This window comes from Crocodylus porosus, unplaced genomic scaffold, assembly GCF_001723895.1.
Source record: "Crocodylus porosus isolate Cpor-Errol unplaced genomic scaffold, CroPor_comp1, whole genome shotgun sequence".
NCBI lineage: Eukaryota > Metazoa > Chordata > Crocodylia > Crocodylidae > Crocodylus > Crocodylus porosus.
The window spans coordinates 31,672,834-31,691,287 of record NW_017728931.1 but is presented as its reverse complement, the minus strand read 5'-3'; the positions used below and the strand labels follow the sequence as shown (position 1 = coordinate 31,691,287).

The 18,454-nt window shown below is 39.9% G+C and overlaps 1 protein-coding gene across 2 annotated transcripts in view; it reads right to left on the bottom strand.

Annotated features, from left to right (window-relative positions):
* EPS8 (epidermal growth factor receptor pathway substrate 8) overlaps positions 1 to 15,417 on the bottom strand; it is an 84,469-nt gene extending 69,052 nt beyond the window's left edge. For both annotated transcript variants that reach the window (XM_019544498.1, XM_019544499.1), the window contains exons 1-3: positions 15,347 to 15,417; positions 9,554 to 9,642; positions 7,427 to 7,500 (exon numbers count right to left, since the gene is read on the bottom strand). In XM_019544498.1, the coding sequence (XP_019400043.1) occupies positions 7,427 to 7,500; positions 9,554 to 9,615 (136 nt within the window). In that variant the 5' untranslated portion in view covers positions 9,616 to 9,642; positions 15,347 to 15,417. The remainder of the gene's footprint in view (positions 1 to 7,426; positions 7,501 to 9,553; positions 9,643 to 15,346) is intronic.
* Between the last annotated feature and the right edge of the window lie 3,037 nt (positions 15,418 to 18,454).

Here is an 18,454-nt window from a genome sequence, read left to right as displayed (position 1 = left end):
GCGCCCATGTCAGAAACAACATGCCATACCTCTTCCCAACAATAGGCTCAGATGAAAATGTTATGGAAACTGAACAATTTTGTGGACACTTTTTAAAAAAAGATTGAGCCCAGTTGGTAACTTGGTCCAAAGAAGAATGCACCACAATGAAAAAAATTAACATGAAGAGAAAATTAGTAGAAAAAAGCACACAGCACTTACAGTTAAAAATATGTCAAATAGTTTGGATGGAGAGAGATGACCTTTTTACTCCCTCACATGTATTAAATGCCAGAACCTTATAAAATCTTCAGTTAGCACTGGAGGGTCAAAAGCAATGCAAGGCAACTTTGTTCAGCGTGACCACAGTGAAAGAACAACCTTCTAACATTAAGTCTTTAAACACAAATCTAGCTGGTACTTTAAGTCTGATACCTTCAATAAGTGGATGTTTCCACAGAATCCTTTAAACAATTTTTGGAGGTGGATGTGAATAATTTTCCTCCCTCCAAGTACCCTCATAATCACAAAACATTTTTACTTTAAGAATACCTTATCCTCCCATTTTTAAATTGCCTCAGTGACTTAGGAGCTGAAGCTCTACCGTTCAGCAAGTAAAGGTATACAGTTGGGACCCACTGGCTTCACTGAGTTAGAGCCAGTGGACCTAACCACTTCTGAAAACTCAGCTTGGGCACTTAAGAAAAAATTGCCTTAGATGGTGAAACTTAAATAGAAAGATACTAAATTTTTAGATGTTTCTATATTATATAGGCCAGTAGATACAGAGGCATGGCTGTTCCTGAAAAATACACTGGACAGAAACAAAGACTGCTACTGACCCAATTGAAAAGCAAAACTGAATCTGTTTCATCCAAACACAGAGTAAACTCCCCTATCCCTAAAGGGGCAGATCCAGAAGAGGCACAGTGATGCAGCTGCACCCTGCTTTGATTTCTGCTCCATCCAAACTCTAAAACCAGCTGCCTGGGAGGGGCAGCGGCATTTCAATGCAGGCACGGCTCAGAAAGTCATTTGGTTTATTATCCCTGATTCCTAGTAATCTCTCCCCACACCACAAGTGTTAACATTCCTCTAGCCTTTTTAATGATCATCATGTTTCACCATTCAAGCTATCCTTTCTTCTGCAATACTGCTGTCTGTTAGCTATTCCTGGTAATCTCTCCTATTTTACAGCCCTGCTGACTCTTATTAACTCTAGATAAAAACCTTAACTCAAGTGTAGAAATAACTGATAATGAATTGTTAGAGGTACTGTCAAGACACTCAAGACTAGATTTTGTTTTACGAATCTGAATAAAAGATGTACATTTAACTATAATGACTAAAGAACTAATGATACGATATCCTTTGACTATTTTTGCCTAGCTTGTTCTGTTTTTTTTATTTTATTTTATGAATACTCTAGGAAATTACTGAACTTTCCAATAGCTGAATTGTTTTTTTGCTTTGGTCATAAACTTAATGCTGTATCTACTTAAATATAAGATGAGGTTTCTCTTCCTCTCCCCCCCATCAGCATGGGGAAAAAAGCACCTCATCTTATAATTGCATACAAGGAAACCTCATTAAATACACTGTCTATTATTAAACTGCTGCCAAAAGCAGCATGTGCTCACTCTTGGAAACCAACTATGAAGTTGATTAAATTCAGCTAACACCGAGTATGACTATAAAACACATGGCCCATATATTTTTTTTTCAATTTTGTTTCAAGAGTCAACTCAGTTCCAAGTTCTACTGTGCAAACCTAATAGTCAAGTTCCTAATTTTGACTGAGCAGAGCTCAATCACTGAAGTCTGTATGGCTCTGCCACTGGGCAAGCATCCTCTCTCCCAGACCCATCAGTATGGGACTTTGGATGCTCCCCAAATCCATGGCAGGCATACTGTGTGTTAGCCCCAAGCCCAGAGGCTTTGGGGTTCAGATGCCCTAGTTTTACTTGCTTCTCACCAATGGCTGCAAGAAGCAAATTCGGAAGGGGGGAGGGAGGGGGAGTGTTAAGGCAGTCCCCCCTATTGTCACAAAACTGTGCAGTCCAGTTACCTGCATTTGGGGAAACTCAAAGGGGTCAGACTTCCTGGAGTGCAAGAGAAAAGCCCCATCCTGGTACTACACTTGACCTTAGGCCACAAGAGGCCAAGAAGGGATACTGGGGAAACATACTATTAAAAACCTACCACAAAGATGTATGGCAGTGCCCATTGTGCTCAGTCCCACCCAGCACCAACTCTTTCAAGTCATGGTGAGCCACTACACTGAATACATTTAGAATTTATCTTCACTCCTACAGTTAAGCTGTGCCTTTCTTTCCATTTGCAATGATCCTTGTATCTTCACCAGCCTTAAATGTCTGGAAAACACCACCAAGTGGGACCCAAAATAAAATGATTCTAACTGAACTATCACCTCCTCTCATTTGATTAGTTTGGTCCTGCCCTGCATGAGATGGAGCTGGACCAGGTATTCCTGCACCTCATCTCTATATACATTTTTGGAGGATCCCAGGACTTTTGACAAGAACATTCATTTCTAGTCACAAGTAAGGGCTGATTAACACAAGGATCTTTTCTGGGTGTAGAGGGGTAGGGTAACCTGGAGTAGATGCACATACTCAGCAATGAATTGTGGGACACCGTGGCTTGAAACTCTGTTGAATATGCAGGGAATGAGCCCAATGAACTCTATGGTAAATCATTAGTCTTTTGGCTTTGGATTAATATCATACACAGTTTGTACTAGATCTAAGTAGGTTCAAAAGTGCTGCTTAAAAGTATTTATACAGTACCTGTGCCTAAACTTGAAGCAGTTTCAAAAAAGGTAAAAATACACCAATTCTGAATGAACTAACTCTTTGGGAACCCATAGTAATTTGTCTATATGCAAGTTTCTGCTGTTTATTTCAAAGTCAGTATCTTCAAATGTACCCCTAATTTCCATGTGCTCTGGGAGACCAGGGTCTGAAAATAAAGCTGTGGGGTGGCTGTTATCAAAAAAAGTTGAGGGAGGCAGAGGGCAAAGGGGACACCCCTCCCTCCCCCCAGATTATTTTTTTCTGGTGTAGCAGTGGTAGGGTGACAAATTCAAGGTAAACCTGCAATGATTAGATTCTATGTCTGGAAAATTATAACAAATATATAAATAAGTCCATATATAGAATCTAATTATTGTGAGGGTCATCTTATATTCAAGTAAATACAGTAATACAGAGCTAGTCCTTCTGCTTCCCCTGGTCCCTCCCAAACACTGTATTAGTAAAAGTTTCTATTTTCTCTTTAACTGGAAGAAAATGTGGTTTATATGTGATGATGTGTCATACCATCTGCACCCCATTTTTCAGAATCCTAGATCCACCCATGAGTGCAGGAATGCACAAAAACTTCTTAACAGTGGGAAAAAGGAGGGTATTATAGACATGCTGAAGTCAGCTGGGTAGGGCGACGGCTTCTCAAAATATTGTAATTAAAACAGTTGCATTACTTTTCAGAAGTATTTTTTTCTAGCTAGGTGTTACGAAGCCCCCTATGTGCATAGCAGGAGGCATGATTGTGGATTCACACATTAGACACAATGATGCATTATTGTTGGTTTAGGTGGAGCCTAATCCTGGATCCTGCATTGACAAGAAGCAGGCTCCCACAGCTGAGAGTCTCCTTTCTTGAGGGAGCTCCCAGCCATGGGAGCAACACGCAGCTGGGACCAAGAGTCCTGCACTTGATGGACCTCTCAGTACCAGCTACGCCACACACAGGCAGGACTGGGAGTCCCACACCTGACAGGGCTCTGGGTCCTGGCTGCACATGTGCACGACTGAAGGTCCCATCAGGTACAGGGACTCAGTCCCAGATGCATGTTTCATACAGCCAGGACCAATATGCTAATCATGTGTCTAGGTTCCAGCTGCATGCATGAGCCCAGCGTTTCATGTACCCCCCGAGCTTTGGGGAGCACAGTAGCTGCATTCTCCCAGGCCCAGGGTTTTCACACTGGGCTTGATGCACCTCCATGACTGGGAGCCCTGTTAGCTGATGGGCTCCCAACCACAGGAAAGACCCTGCTACACACACAAAGTCTTAAGGTAATTGCAAAATTGACCAGTTAATTGTGCTATACCTGAAACATGTGTGTGGGGAGGAAGGGGGTGTCTAAATGGCCTATATGCTCCTTTTGTTCCTTTTCTCCAATTTACAGATATTTGGTGGCACTGACAGCCTAATGTTCTTTTGCTTCTACAGAACTAAGAACACAAGTAGCACAGTGCATATTTTTATGTCAGTTTCCTGCCAATATGTCTTGCATCTGACCTACAAGATAATTGAATCTCCAAGCCCATTCAGTTCTTGGCAACTGCAGCTGTGGTTTTGTGATATATCTACTACTATAGGAAATAGAGCAAGATGGCCAAATCATTTTATATGGGCTATCAGTCAGCAATTACACAGTACAAGTGTCAGTTAATACTGACCTGGACTGAATTTTAATAGGTATTCAGAGGTGAAACTATTTTGTCCAGTACTGGTTCCAAATCTATCCATCTGTCTCTGTTTTTACCCATACATGAGAATTACACACCTGAAATCATCTACTATGTTGAAAATAAAATTCTCAGGAAACTATATCACCTAACTACAGAAAAAAAAACAAGAACACATGCACATAGCTATGCCAATTTTGCTACACATAGTAACAGAAAGTTAATGGACTTTTTCTATAATAATAATAATAAACTAGAAAAAGCCAGACATTTTAACCTTAACATTCTGGACCTTCAAAAAGTAGAATGATCTAACTGAACCCTGATTGTTACTCTTTTTTACCCATAGCCTAATGCTATAAACATACACAATTTTGTCTGTCAAGTGAATGCACGCAGAATGCAGAAATTCCTACTAAAAAAAAAAAGATCACCAAGGTATTTGGTAAAAAAATATATAAACAGGAGCTGCACTGGAGCATATAATGGGAGTTGGGTTTTTAGTCCTTTTCTTAGTCGCCTAGCCACAGTTTATCACCTTTCTTCAGAAAATTACCTTATGCTATTTTTCCCCCACAAACTCACATCCAGCCCTTGTGTTATCTCAAGTACAGGGTATGTGTTCTCTCTCTCCTCCATGGTGACATCTTTAACCCATGTAGTGCCCTAGGGTTGATATAGGGAGACTATTCCACTGAGGGCTAGGTCCAGGCCCCAAGCAGTAATAAGAACTGGCCAGCATGCCTCACTTAACCCTTAATGCCTTATCCTGGGCCACTTCCAATCTCTTCCCCCAAGACATTTATCTGTACTACTTTTGAAGTTCATAACTATTCACTCTGTCACCTCTGGATTTTAGTACCATCTTCTTCCTGGTAATTCCTCCCTCACTGGGAGCCCTACCCAGGACTGAATAGATATTACTCCTTTGGCTTCCCAGCCTGTGTTAACCTTCTCTACTTAACTAATAGTCTTTATAAGGCTATAGTAGGTGGAGTCAAAAATGGTAGACAGACTAGCTCTTAAGGGGAGGGAAAGGGGTAGAAACTGAGCCTGCCTGCACTGGCCCTAGCCAGCAGGCAGAGGTGCTCCAGCAACCGCTGAGGAGGCTGCTGAATTGCCCCACTCCCTAGCGCCACACCCAGCTCGGGGGCTGTCTGTGGGGGAGGGATCATTTGAGGCTATGAAAGCATCTAGCATAGCACCTGATAATCTGAACACACATGCTTTCATAGCATCTGACAAAACAAGCTGCTGCCCACAAAAGTTTATGCCTTTTTGAATGACTTAGTTTCTATGGTGTCACCCTGCCTTGCCTTCTGCTTGACTTCAAATTAACATGGTGTTTCTGTTATCAAAACCCAACCCAGGCTCACTGACTTTTTTGTTAGCCTATGAGGCCAAAGAGGAAAAAGGGATGCATAAAGAAGATTATCTACAAATATGTTATTTCATTAAGTACTTAAGCATTCATAATGGAGATGGATTAACATGAAACATAAGAGAATCCAAGAGTGATCCAAGTTAACAGAAAGCTCTCAGTTAAGCCTCCTTCATTTGCCCACTGTACTCATGTCTGTGATTTCTCCAGATCCCAGTCTACACATTAACAAATATAAAATATAAAAGTTTATTTCCAGTAGGGAACACCAGTTCACAAACACATCCCATGTATTATACAACACTACAGAATATATAGTAATAATCTATAATTGCTAATTAGTAGCTGTAAAAATGCATTTACTTTTCTCTAGCACTTAGAGGGAAAGTAATGCCAGAGTACTGAAATGCAATTACCACTTTATGGATTAAGCAAATGTAGTTGATTTTGGTTTACTTTAACCTCTCCCCAGACTACGAGAGCAGTTCTTGGCAGAGATTTTTCTACCCATTTGAAAGATTAAAACAGTAAAAATACACAGAAAGATTAAGCTGTCACGTCCAAAATCATAAAGTCATCAAGGGCATGTGCGTATGGCATGATGCAATGCCAGAGTTACCCAGGCTACCTTATTCAGTAAGTACAATTAGCCAGGACAGAGCACTGCATTAACATGGCTATTTCGCTTCCCTTTCCCCAGTTGACATTTTCAGAGATGGTTTCAGTATCTCAACACAGGAATTCATTGTGCCATGCTGATATACTCTAAATGACAGTGCGGGGAACAGAAGTGAAAAGTACAGACTCCCAGCATCCTCCTGTAACTATTAACCCATGATTCAAGGGAGGACAAATGTTAGGCCCATTCAGCTTGACAGAGTTAGTAGTCATGTTCAACAATAATAAACTTCTTTTGTCTTCAGTCCTTTCTAGCCAAGGAGCTGCAAGTGGTTTATAAACAATAATTGATTAAGCCTAATGCCAAGACTGTGACAGGTAAATGTTACATTGCCTTTTTGCAAAACTGAGAAACTAAAGGGGTTGTCACAGTACATAATTATCATGAAGTAATCTACCATGGATATTACTCTACTGTAAATTTACCCTGTGGTAAAGAAAGGAGACACAACCAGCTCTGGCAAGCTAGCTGCCTGCAGTAGGCACTTTTACACTGCCTGGCCACTCAGCTTCATCACACAGTAAAAGTGAAGTCACTGTGTGTAAATGTGCTGTGTCTGCCCCCTGATTCATGGAATGTTTATTTAGCTGTGATAAGTCTGCGACACCACTGGGAACAGACCCCAGATCTCCCAACTTCACACTGTCCACCTTATGGAAGGAGTAGTGTGCTGGTCTCACATTAAGTACTGTATCAGTGTTACCCCCCCTTACAGTTAGTGGTTGGAAACGATCTATACAATTATATAAAACATAAAAATGTATCACACAAAACATTCTCTAGCACAATTAGATTCGACTCAGATATGATTTTATGATATCCTGATACTTACATTGTCATAACTGATATATAACCAAATAATAGAATTAAAATCCCAGAAGGCAACCTTACCATAGAGAGCCTTTGCACTCGTTTTCGAACTTTGTTCCCTTTCTGCCTGTGCAAAGGTGGGTGAGCCATATCCACTGTAATAAAATGATCACAGTTAGTTTATTTACAGGTCTTCATGAAGGCTTGTAAACATATACAAGGACACAGTCATACCCTAGTGCTACCAATTGGGGCAACAATAAATGCACATCCCATGTCATGTGCTAATCATGCATAGTTTACAGTATGAGTAAATCATTTGGAGCAGGGCATGGGTTTGTACAGAACATAGTGGGCCCTGGTCCAAGATTGGGGCTTCCAGTTACCACTAGAAAAAAATTATAGCTGTTATCAACATAATAAATAACAACAACATGTCAAAAAGGACTTTGAATTTGGTGTGATTTTTCCCTCTTTTTTTTTTAAATGAGCAACTGTCCACTGTTCTAAAAGTTCAGTGTTTCTCTTATGAAAAAGAAAAGGAAAAGACCAATTGATTACACTGGGCTATAACGAAAAGAACAACAAATTTCTTCCCTGAGTAAATACAAGAATGTTTCACAAATATCCAAAAGGCAGGCCACAGTGGCACCTCAGGATAACGAGCATGGTACACTTAAACCATGCTAAATCTCCGGGATGTTAAGTGGTATTAAAAGTTAGAACGTGCTATAAGCAGTTGCACGTTAAGGGTTAATACAATTTCTTGTCTGCACCGATCTCACTTGCCACTATAGGGCTAGTGGGAAGAGGTGTGACTAAGAGCTCAGACACCCTCTCTCTATTCCTGCTTTGGGTGGCAGGGGAGAGGCCAGAGGAGTAGTGGCAGAAACATGGAGCTTGGAGGCTTAGAAGCCTGGGTACTATGGCTTCACTCCACACCCCCCACGCCCTTCCTCTTCCCCCCCCACCCGCCCCTGCTTCTCATCCTGGAGTGGTAGGAAAGGCCTTTGCTGCAGAAATTAACCTCAGCTCCATGCTGGGGGCAGGGCTACCAGAGTTTAGTATGGTGGCAGCATGGGGCCACAGGGAAGCACACTTCCTTGCTGTCTAAGGCTCCATCCTTCTGCTGTGCTAAATCCTGGGGCTCCATCCTGGTAGCACAGTCCTCTTTCTGCTCCCCGCCTTAACCCCTAGACTAGAATGGGAGGTGTGGAGGGAAGCCACAGCACCCATTAAGCTGCCTAGCTAGGAGACAGCCAGCAATGCTTGGGAAAAATGGACTAGGAGGCATGGGAAAATTTCAATTAACTTTCAGTAAATGAATTAATTGAACATTTCTGTGGCCTTTGTCTGGTTCTGAGTGAAAGCCTTGGAGGGCTGAGACTTGGTTGGGGGGTAAGGGGTGGAAGCTGGGATCAGGTCAGTAGGGGCTAATGGAGGGCTCCTCACAGCACAGACCTCACCCACTATACCCATCCAAGGACAGGAATGCAGAAACCTGCAAAGGGAAGCCAGTGCCCCCATGCCTTTCCACCTCCCAGCTCCACACCCAGACTATTGCAATTGCCCTCCTGGAATTGGCAGGGCAGGGTCCCACCTGCTACTAGACAGTACCATCCCCTAGGCAATAGACATAAGAAATGCATGCTCTTCAGTACTAGATTAAAATCAGTTCATTTCTGTAGACCAATGCCCTGCCTCTGTCAGTTAGCAATATGTCACCTGCCCAGCACAGGTCAGGTACCACTCCCCACCAGTAAACATATACACACATGCCATTCTGTGCAAGGGGAGAGGAAGATATTTTCTGACCCATGTAAAGAATGGTCTAACCTCTGAAGAAGGAGATAAATTCATGCTTGGATTTAGCAGAGACTTAAGTCATTTAATTATCCAAACATAGTCGGGGTCACCCTTTCCAAACTAACAAATACATATCTTATTGCTGCTGTGGTATATCTTCTTGCTACAGACAGGTGGAAGAGGCCATTCAACAATATGGCTTTACATTACTACCACTAAGACAAAAAAACGCAATGTATCGAGGCTGTTTTTCAGTGTGGTTACATAATACAGAAACTGAGAATTCTCTTTAAAGTGTCACATTTTTATTATTGCTGTTGATGATTTTTTGTTTTGCTTACAAATGAGAAAACAAACTTATTTTTTCCTGGTAGGTGAGGGAAAGAGTGAAGGAGAACTTACTTGATTTGAGAAGAGTAATTTCCATATCCACCAGGAGGGGTATTTGAAATATGTCCATTCATTCTAATCTTCACTCACTAAGGGAAAATCTGGAGGAAAAATAAATACGTTAAGTTTATAGGCTGGAATTATACACATAGGTTGGGTGTGGAAGTAGAAACAATTAGAAAAATATGATACACGACTGAAAGTTAAGAAGGAAGCACCACACACAATTTAAAATTATTGTAATAGTTACAGTAGATTTTAGGGGTGCTCCTATAATACACTAGAAGCCTGTAACGCTCCATGCCATTGAAGATCAGAAAAAAGGATGGCTCCTGTCCACAGGAGCAAACAGTCTAAGATTACATAAAACATTCTTAAAGTTTACATGTAAACAGTTTGGTATCCCAGAAGAATCCACTGGGTGTTAAAAAAGGCTACATTTGAAGAGCTTGTAAACAATGAAACTTCTTTGTCCACAATATTAAGGTGAGGTATCCTCCATATGTACATGGAAGATTTACATTAATATTGGGAAAAAAAATTCAATGGATGGATGGATGGATATAAGAGGAAAGGAAAAAAAACACCTTGATATTTGGGAAATAGCTGTAAGACTGAAGTAGATAATATTCTAGGCAAATCAACTATCTAACAGCACTGATCTGAGTCATGGTTGCCAAACCTAAACACAGAGAACATTCCACTTTACATGATCAACTAAAATATGAAGTAGTGTCTTATTCTCTATAGCTTTTTATCATATCACTCGATGCTGTTTTCTCTCATCTTTTAAATTCATGTCTCTCCCTCTTGAGACATGTGGTACATGTCATCTACAGGGAAAATTTGAAGGAACTAAGTATTTTTAGCTTAAAGGAGATTTAGAGGAAATAACAGTTTTCAAATATTTGAAAGGTTTGACAAAGATGTAGACCAAATACTTTCCCTTGCTTCAGAGAGCAGGATACAATACAATGGGTTTAAACTTCTGCAAAATGTCAGAGGAAAACATTTCAGGGTGGGATGGAGAAAGGGGAGGAGGGAAGAGACGCACAAAACCTAATTTTCAATGTGCTACTGCCCTGACAGTAAAGAATTTGACCAGGGAAGTTGTGGAATCTTATTCATGGGAGGTGTTCAAGAGAAGGCTGTATAAGCACTTGTCTGAGAAAAGTTTAGAAATGAAGCATCTTGCTAGTTTGTGTAGGGGATTGGTCCCTGGAGGTTCCTTCTAACTCCCTAATTTTTTCCCCTTATAGAATAGATAATTTACTACTTCCCTGTACTTGGCTAAATTAAAACATTCTGTGATCTCAGCAAAATGTGCCAGCTCACAATTCACCCCTCCTTTTAGATCAATAAATATACTAAACACCATGGCATCTAGTCCTGATCCCTTGGTTGTGCTACTACTAACATCTTGCTACACAGAGAATTGCTCATCTATTCTTATACCCCTCATCCTTTCCCCCGCGTCCCTTAGTTCTTCTTTAGTTTGACATCCCTTTCCCGTTCACCATGTATTTAGTTTCCTTTGAGGGACTGAATGAAAAGCTTAACTAAAATATATCCACCAGTTGTCTTTTATGCATTATTTACAATAAGCTTTCAAAATTGTTACCAGTTCATTAATTGCACTGGTCTCACCATTTCATGATCTGTGTGTTTACATGTTAAAACTTCACAGCTGTATTTTCAGGGAACTACTGTTTTTCTAGATCTAGATGGAGGCAAATTGATTGTTTCCAGAATTTTTAAAATTCTTGAAATTGAGTATAAATATATCCCATTCCTCCAATACAGATTACCTTATTTAACAGGAATAGTATATGTTTATTGACAACTACATCAATCTTTGATTTCTTAAAAAATCCCTAGTATTTTGTTTCTATTTATAGCCTTTACTTCATAAAATGAGGGAAGGAAACAAATATCTTCAGTAAAAATCAAATCATATATTAACACTTGCAATAAATATATGGAGCAAGGCATACAGACTGCAATTGAAATTTGAACTGGAATGCAGTGCTCTTTACACTCATTTACAATAGCTCGTAAAGTAGATTTTCATGTGATCAGAAAAAAGCAGCATTTTTAGTCACATAGACTATTATAAATAATTTTTTTAATGCATCTTCTATACTCCTTTTAAATTAAATGAAGAATACTCTGGAAATTGTCATGATACATACATACTTAAAACCCCTTCCAATTCTTATGCCAAGCCACCCCAGGAAATCAAACCAAACTATATAATACTAAAATTGCTCTTAATTACTGAAATTGCATTCTTTTTAAGCCCAACATGCTAAAATTATACACTAATAATATTCAACATTTTAAACCCAAGTGTGTCAAAAACAATTTTAAGGAAAATATTTGCTTTTCTTTAAACTAAATGTGTAATGGTCGGGGGAAACAATTAAAAAAAAAAATCTCAACAAAATTGTCCCACAGAAAAAACACTAGGAAAACAGTGTTAAACAAGTTACTCCCTAACAACAACTCCACTTCCTTTTTAATTTTTCCTCTCACTTCAACCCAGCAGTTTACAATCATGTAAACTGGCATCATTGGCAGATATTTTTAAGATAAACATCCTTCAAAATTACCTGTAATAATATGTGCCTGTAAATGGACTTGAATCATCAGAATGGTATTTATGAAACTTTTTTTCCCCACAGAGTATTATCTTCTGCTTCAAGGTACTACTATACTTTAATACTGCTGTGAGAAATTAGTATCAAAAGGAATAAAACCCCAGTTATAAATTAAAGTAATACCATAGTTAAAAAATATATAAAAGACATAAGAAGTGCAGTACTATCACAGCAGAGTTTTTACTTTGAAAAAGATGACTGTATGATATCCTGCATGGATTTCTCAATGCTAGGTGGTAGGCGGCAGAATAAAACGATAAGGTCTGGAGCTTTTGTACTGATTCATTTATTTCAATGAGGCACTGATTAAAAAAAGATAACATTGTAAAAATTAGTAGAAGCCCTAATACCAGTAAAAGGGTACTTTATGATGATATAACTTCATTCATAAAACATAACTATTTCTAAGCATGTGAATAATGTGGCTGTGAGAAGAACTGCACCATTTTCACCACACCACTATCATTAGCAGTACACTATATATGTATAAACAAGTTGACAGCTAGTAACATTGAGATTTGATGCCACCTGATTTGCTATACATACCTAGGTTAACTTTTTGTATAGCTATCTGACAGAATCATAGTAAAACAGAGCTGGGAGGGACCTCTGAGGTTATCTAACTCAACTCCTTGCTCACGACAGGATCAGCTCTAACTAACCTTAACCCTAACAAACTATTCCTGTCAAATGTTTGCCTAAACCACTCTTCAAAAATTTCCAAGGATGGAGATTCCACCATTTCTCTGGGAAGCCTGTTCCAATGTTTAACCACCAGCAGAGTGAGAAAATTCCTCCTAACATTTAACCTAAATTTCCATTGCTACAGTTTTAGACCATTGATCCTAGTTTTGTTCACTGCAGCCAGAGAAGAGTCTACAGTATCTTCTTTACAACCACCCATCAGGCATTTGAAGACTTACTAATTGCCCTTTTGCCCTCTCTCTCCAGACTAAATAATTCTAATTCTTTTCTCCTTTCTTGGTAAATCATCTTTCCCAGACCTCTAAATTTTTGTGCTACTCTTTTGGACTCTTAAAATGGACTCTAATTATTCCACATCTTTTTTTGAAGTTCAGGGTCCAAAATTCCAGGCAAGGCTGAACCAGTACCAAACAGACTGGAAGGAACATTTTCCATGTTTTGCAAGTGACTTACCATTAACATATCCTAATATACTATTGCTTTGGGTTTGTTGGTTTTTCCATGCACTGTTGGCTCATGTTCAGTTTATGCTGTACTGTAATCCCCAGGTGCTAGTTTTCCACCATGGAAGCCTAACTGAGCATTCCCCAGTCTGCATTTGTCAAGTCAAGTCAAATCAGTCCCGAGACCTCACGGACCACTGGGGAACCTTTGATGTATCAATAACTTTCTTCCATTCTTCCCAATCTTTTGCAACCCTTGTACAGTCAGTCAGTTTTAATCCTGTCCAGTTTTTGATGTTGGTGGTTCTCCTTGTCCCAGGTCTTCTTCCTCCTCATCCATCCACAGCAACCTATACGATGGTGTTGGTAAGGGTGTTGGGCCTTCTTGTTACATGTCCAAACCACTGCATTTTTTTCTTATGATTTCAAGGATTCGCATTTGCTGACTTCCTGTCTGATTTGATCTTTCACATATTTATTTGTTCTGTGTGCAGTGTAGGGTATGTGTAGAAGTCTTCTGAAGCACTACGTTTCAAAGGTCTCAGTTTGCTTTTCCAGTGCACTAGTGAACGTTCAGGTCTTACAGCCACAGAGCTGCTGAAGTGACAATAGTATATAATAGGTGGAGTTTTGTTTTCATTGTGAGGTTGCTCCTAGTTCAAGATTTCCTTCAGCTTTGCTAATTGTTCAATGGCAATAGCTATTTTTGTGTGTACTACATTTTTGCACTTTGTTTATACTACTTCTGTGATGGCTGCTTCAAGGTATTTAAAGAGTATTACTTCTTCTAGCTTCTCATTACTAATTTTTGCTGATGCATCATTATTACTTGCTGATGTTATCATTACTTACTGTATTTGTCACTGTATTTGTTGGGGTGGGCAAAATATAGCGCATATACTTTATACGGTCTGCAATAGGTCCTTCAGCCTCGCCCGGCTCGGGTATGGGGAGCAGCCCTGGCCATGGCACATGCGGCTGGTCCCACTGCCCCTGGGTGCGCAGCAGGCCTGGGGTGGCTCAGCAGCTGGACTTCACTTCTCAGAAGCCGTGGTGGTGGAGTGGATCAGCTCTGCCCCGACCCCAGCCCCACACTGGCACCTCCTCTCCCTCCCTCCCCACAATTCTGGCCGTAGCCCTGTCTGTCCATCCCATCCCTGGACACCACTCCCTGCCTGCCCACAGCTCTATCCTACCTACCCAGCTGAGCATGCCCTGGCCATGGGGGTCCTGGGTCAGTCTCCACAGAGCCCCTGCTGGCTCGCTCCATTGGGAACCCCCAGACTGTCTAGTAATCTACCACTTAGGGAGTTTTGGTGAGCTGTTGTTGGGGGGGGGGGAGGGGGTTGCTGACCAGCCTGCAACAGGTAAGTGGCCCTAAGGGCCCTCCAGCCCAAATAATTGCCCACCCCTGATATTTGTGCATGCAAGTCTTCTGTCCTACATATAGCACTTTGCATTTGTCCTTGATGAATTTAATTTGACTGACTTTTGTATCATTTCTGCAGTTTATTACGGCCATTCTGAATCCTATTCTCTAGAGTGTCTACATCTGCACCCAACTTGGTATCATCTGCAAAACTGTTAAGTGTGCACTCAATCCCATCTTCCACATTTGTTATGGTATTAAGAAATAATTAATTCCATGAATTTACCTTAAAACAGACATTGTAAAGCAAACTGATCTTTCAGGAAGATAGAACTGTCTAGTAGTTGCAGCCGGCAATAGAATCAAGAAATCACAGAAATCACTTCTACTCATTCTGAATATATCAGCCTCATGCAACCAAAAAAATAAAATATTGTACTGATAACAAATAAACATCAGCTGTGTTGATAGGCTGCTTTGGTAAACAACTATGCAGAAGGTTGAAAGGTACGTGAGAGAGGAAGGAAAGAGGAAAGACAGATTGGATGAGGTTTGTTTGGTTGGGTTTTTTTCCCTTAATATCAGTAGATACTTAAAAACAAAATGCAAACTCAATGTCAGCACATACCCCACAAAGAAGGTTTCTTTCTCAGCTTAATAACAGGCAGAACACATTCTGATACTGAAAAGAAAAACCAAGTAGAATATTACAATGCAACACTTGTGTGGGTAGCAGACCACAAGATTTTATCAATGTGAGAAATGCACTTTTTTTTTGCTTTACTGCCTACAGTTGAAACATATCTGTGTTATTATATAACTAAACATGATTGTATTAAAAATATCTAATGTATCTAGTATTGCTTAGTCATATTTTATAAGGAATTTTTTGTACCACGTTTTGGGAAACTTTTAAAAAAGTTAACTTGCTAGATATTTTTCCTGTTCTGTCTCCTCCATTACATATGATGGATTCCAAACATTTACCTTCCAGTGCAACTTTTCTCAAAGCAACTCCACCACATTTTTGCATGTTTTTTTAAATCCTTCTCACCTCAAACCTGAACTGGTATTTTGCAATGAGACAAATGTTCCATCAGAACATCACTAGAGATAACTGAATACTGCAGTTTTGCTCTCCAGTCTAACTCTTTCAGAAGTTCTCAGCCAAGAATAAACCTCAATTTGGCTATTAAATGAATATCCAAAACAGCTGTAAAGGGACACAAGGTTTCCTGGTTTGGCTAGCACAACTGGAGCAAAGCCACAAGCATCCTATATTATTTTCTGATTCCTTAAAAATAAATAATGACGTGGGAAGTGGAGAGGAAGAGAGAAACCAGTGAAGTGCTATCTGTTAGAGAAGTTTGCTTATTGCCTATCAAAAAGGAATCATAGCAAAGGAAGGGGTTCTTTCTGTAATAAAAGAATATTCTGAAACAAGAACATTTTCCAAAGGAATTTGCATAGATGAAAACAGATCTAGCAATTAATGCACTAGATTCTGAGTCAAGATACACACACATATACATATCTAATATATGCAAATGCAAAGCATATTTGTGTAGTATTAGTTTATATCAATCCATTTCAATCATAAATGTGTATATGCATGTATAAACACACAAACCAGTACACATACACATTTATATGAGTGTATATACACACATAATTTTGCCGTTGGAAGTGACATGGTAACTAATCTACATCTCCCTCAGAGTCCAAAAGTCTAGACAGATAATCTCAAAAAGAAAGAATGCTGCATTTCATCTTAAAATCTACAATTAGGGGCTACAAAAACTATGTTTTTAACTTTAACAAGGGAGAGCAGCTTAAAATTAATACAATACAGTGCAAAAGGAAAAAGGAAGCAAGATTATTAAAATGCTACATTCACAAGCGTTTTCTGGTAAATCCAGCACCTGGCAGTTGATTTAACAAGAGAATGGAAGCTATTTAAAAAAATCCAATCTAGCACTCTGATCTGGGCCAAATATCATCAAAGCCACTGCAGGAGCAGCCTAACAATTTAATGGCAGCAGCAGGCAAACAAATTATTTACACTCTAGCTAAGTAGCCCTTCCCTTTGAGAGACTTATTTTGATTTGATCTCTCTGGATCTCTGTGACAGAAGAAATTGCCTGTACAGACAACCCAAAGCTATTCAAGAAGTCTCCTCTTCTGCATCTTATAAACCAGTGCAGGTCAATCTTTTCAGCAGACGTGCCACAAACTAAGCCTATGCCCACCTCCAGTGCCACTCTGATCCCTTCCTCTGCTTTCTACTCCCTATTTAGTCTGTAACATGCCACAGATTGGCTACCCTTGTTATAAATTAACACATTTGTACTCTAACCCAACCTGCCTTTTTTTCTTGGTAACTCAACAAGGTACAGTTTCATTGTGAGAAACACCTCCGGGTTGTAGAAAGCAGGAGGGCAGACATATCCTTTATGTGCTTGTTCATATTTTTTGCAGAACTGAGATTTGCTTTGCCACTGTCCTTTAAACAAACTCTTTCTTTTAATGGAGCTGAACTAGTCGTTCACATGTAACACTTTGTCCTCTATATATTAGGATATTTGGAAAGCTGTCAGTCCAAGCAAAAGGAATGGGAATGTTTTGGTTTTTTTGTGCATGCTTCACAGCAACTTTGATAAAATCACTATAGGGACAATTTTGAGACTGTGTGCCTAGATATATAGGTCAATATTTAATCATTTAAAATTACAAGTCAGCTTTTCAGAGAGGCTGAATATCAACAACTTCTCTGGATTAAATTGGTGACACACTTCACTCTTGCATCCCAACAGACCATGCACACACACACAGACTTATATAGTGATGCCCAATCATCTGGCCCTTCAGACTGGATAAGCAGTTTCTGGTCAGTCTGCAAGATGATCCAGTCAATGGGCACAATCCTGGCACACAGGGTTGGCACAGCTGGGCCCCAATCCCAGAGCGTGCAGCTTGGAAATTTTGCAGTGGATAAGGAATGGCAGTGTTAATTGCCACTGCTCCTCCACTGCCAAATTCCCAGACACCTGGGAAATTGCACAAGTCAGATGTGATCCTAATTGAGTATATTTTTTTTTGCAGTACATGCTGTGGCACACCTTTTTGAGGATCAATGGGTTAGCGCACATACTGCCCCATAACTCCCAGGCCCTCCAGCAGTAGACTTACAGAAGTACCTCCCTTTACTCTAGCCAAAATGTGCGTGCACGTAGGGACCAGCCCTGGAATCTTGTAGTCAGAGTGCTCCGGTACCATGTGACAAGGTCTATGTCCAGGTCTAAGTTTCCTACTTTGTCACTTTCGTAGTCATTGACCACAAAGCTTTCTTTGTGCAACTTTGAAAAATGCTTGTAGACAGCAAATTCATGATGGCAGGACAAACATGTCTTAAACCACAGTCAAAAAGCTAAAGCAAACATGAAACTAAAGTCAAATGAGAATAATTGTCTACCAATTTTGTTTTGGAGGCAGCTGCACTTTAGTCATCAAACCTAGCTCCCTGTTGTAGCTAGCAATCATGGCATGTAAACCTACTCCTGTATTTAGCCATTTCCCTCCTAACATCATTCAGGTTTTGGGTTTTTTTTGTTTTGACCAGCTGTTTATTGAAAGGCTGAAGTAAAATATCGCTTTTCAAGTTGTGTCAACCCAAATCAAATCCTATTGCTTTGTCATGCTTTGTCAAGCTGAACTGAAACATTTTGTTTTGACTCAG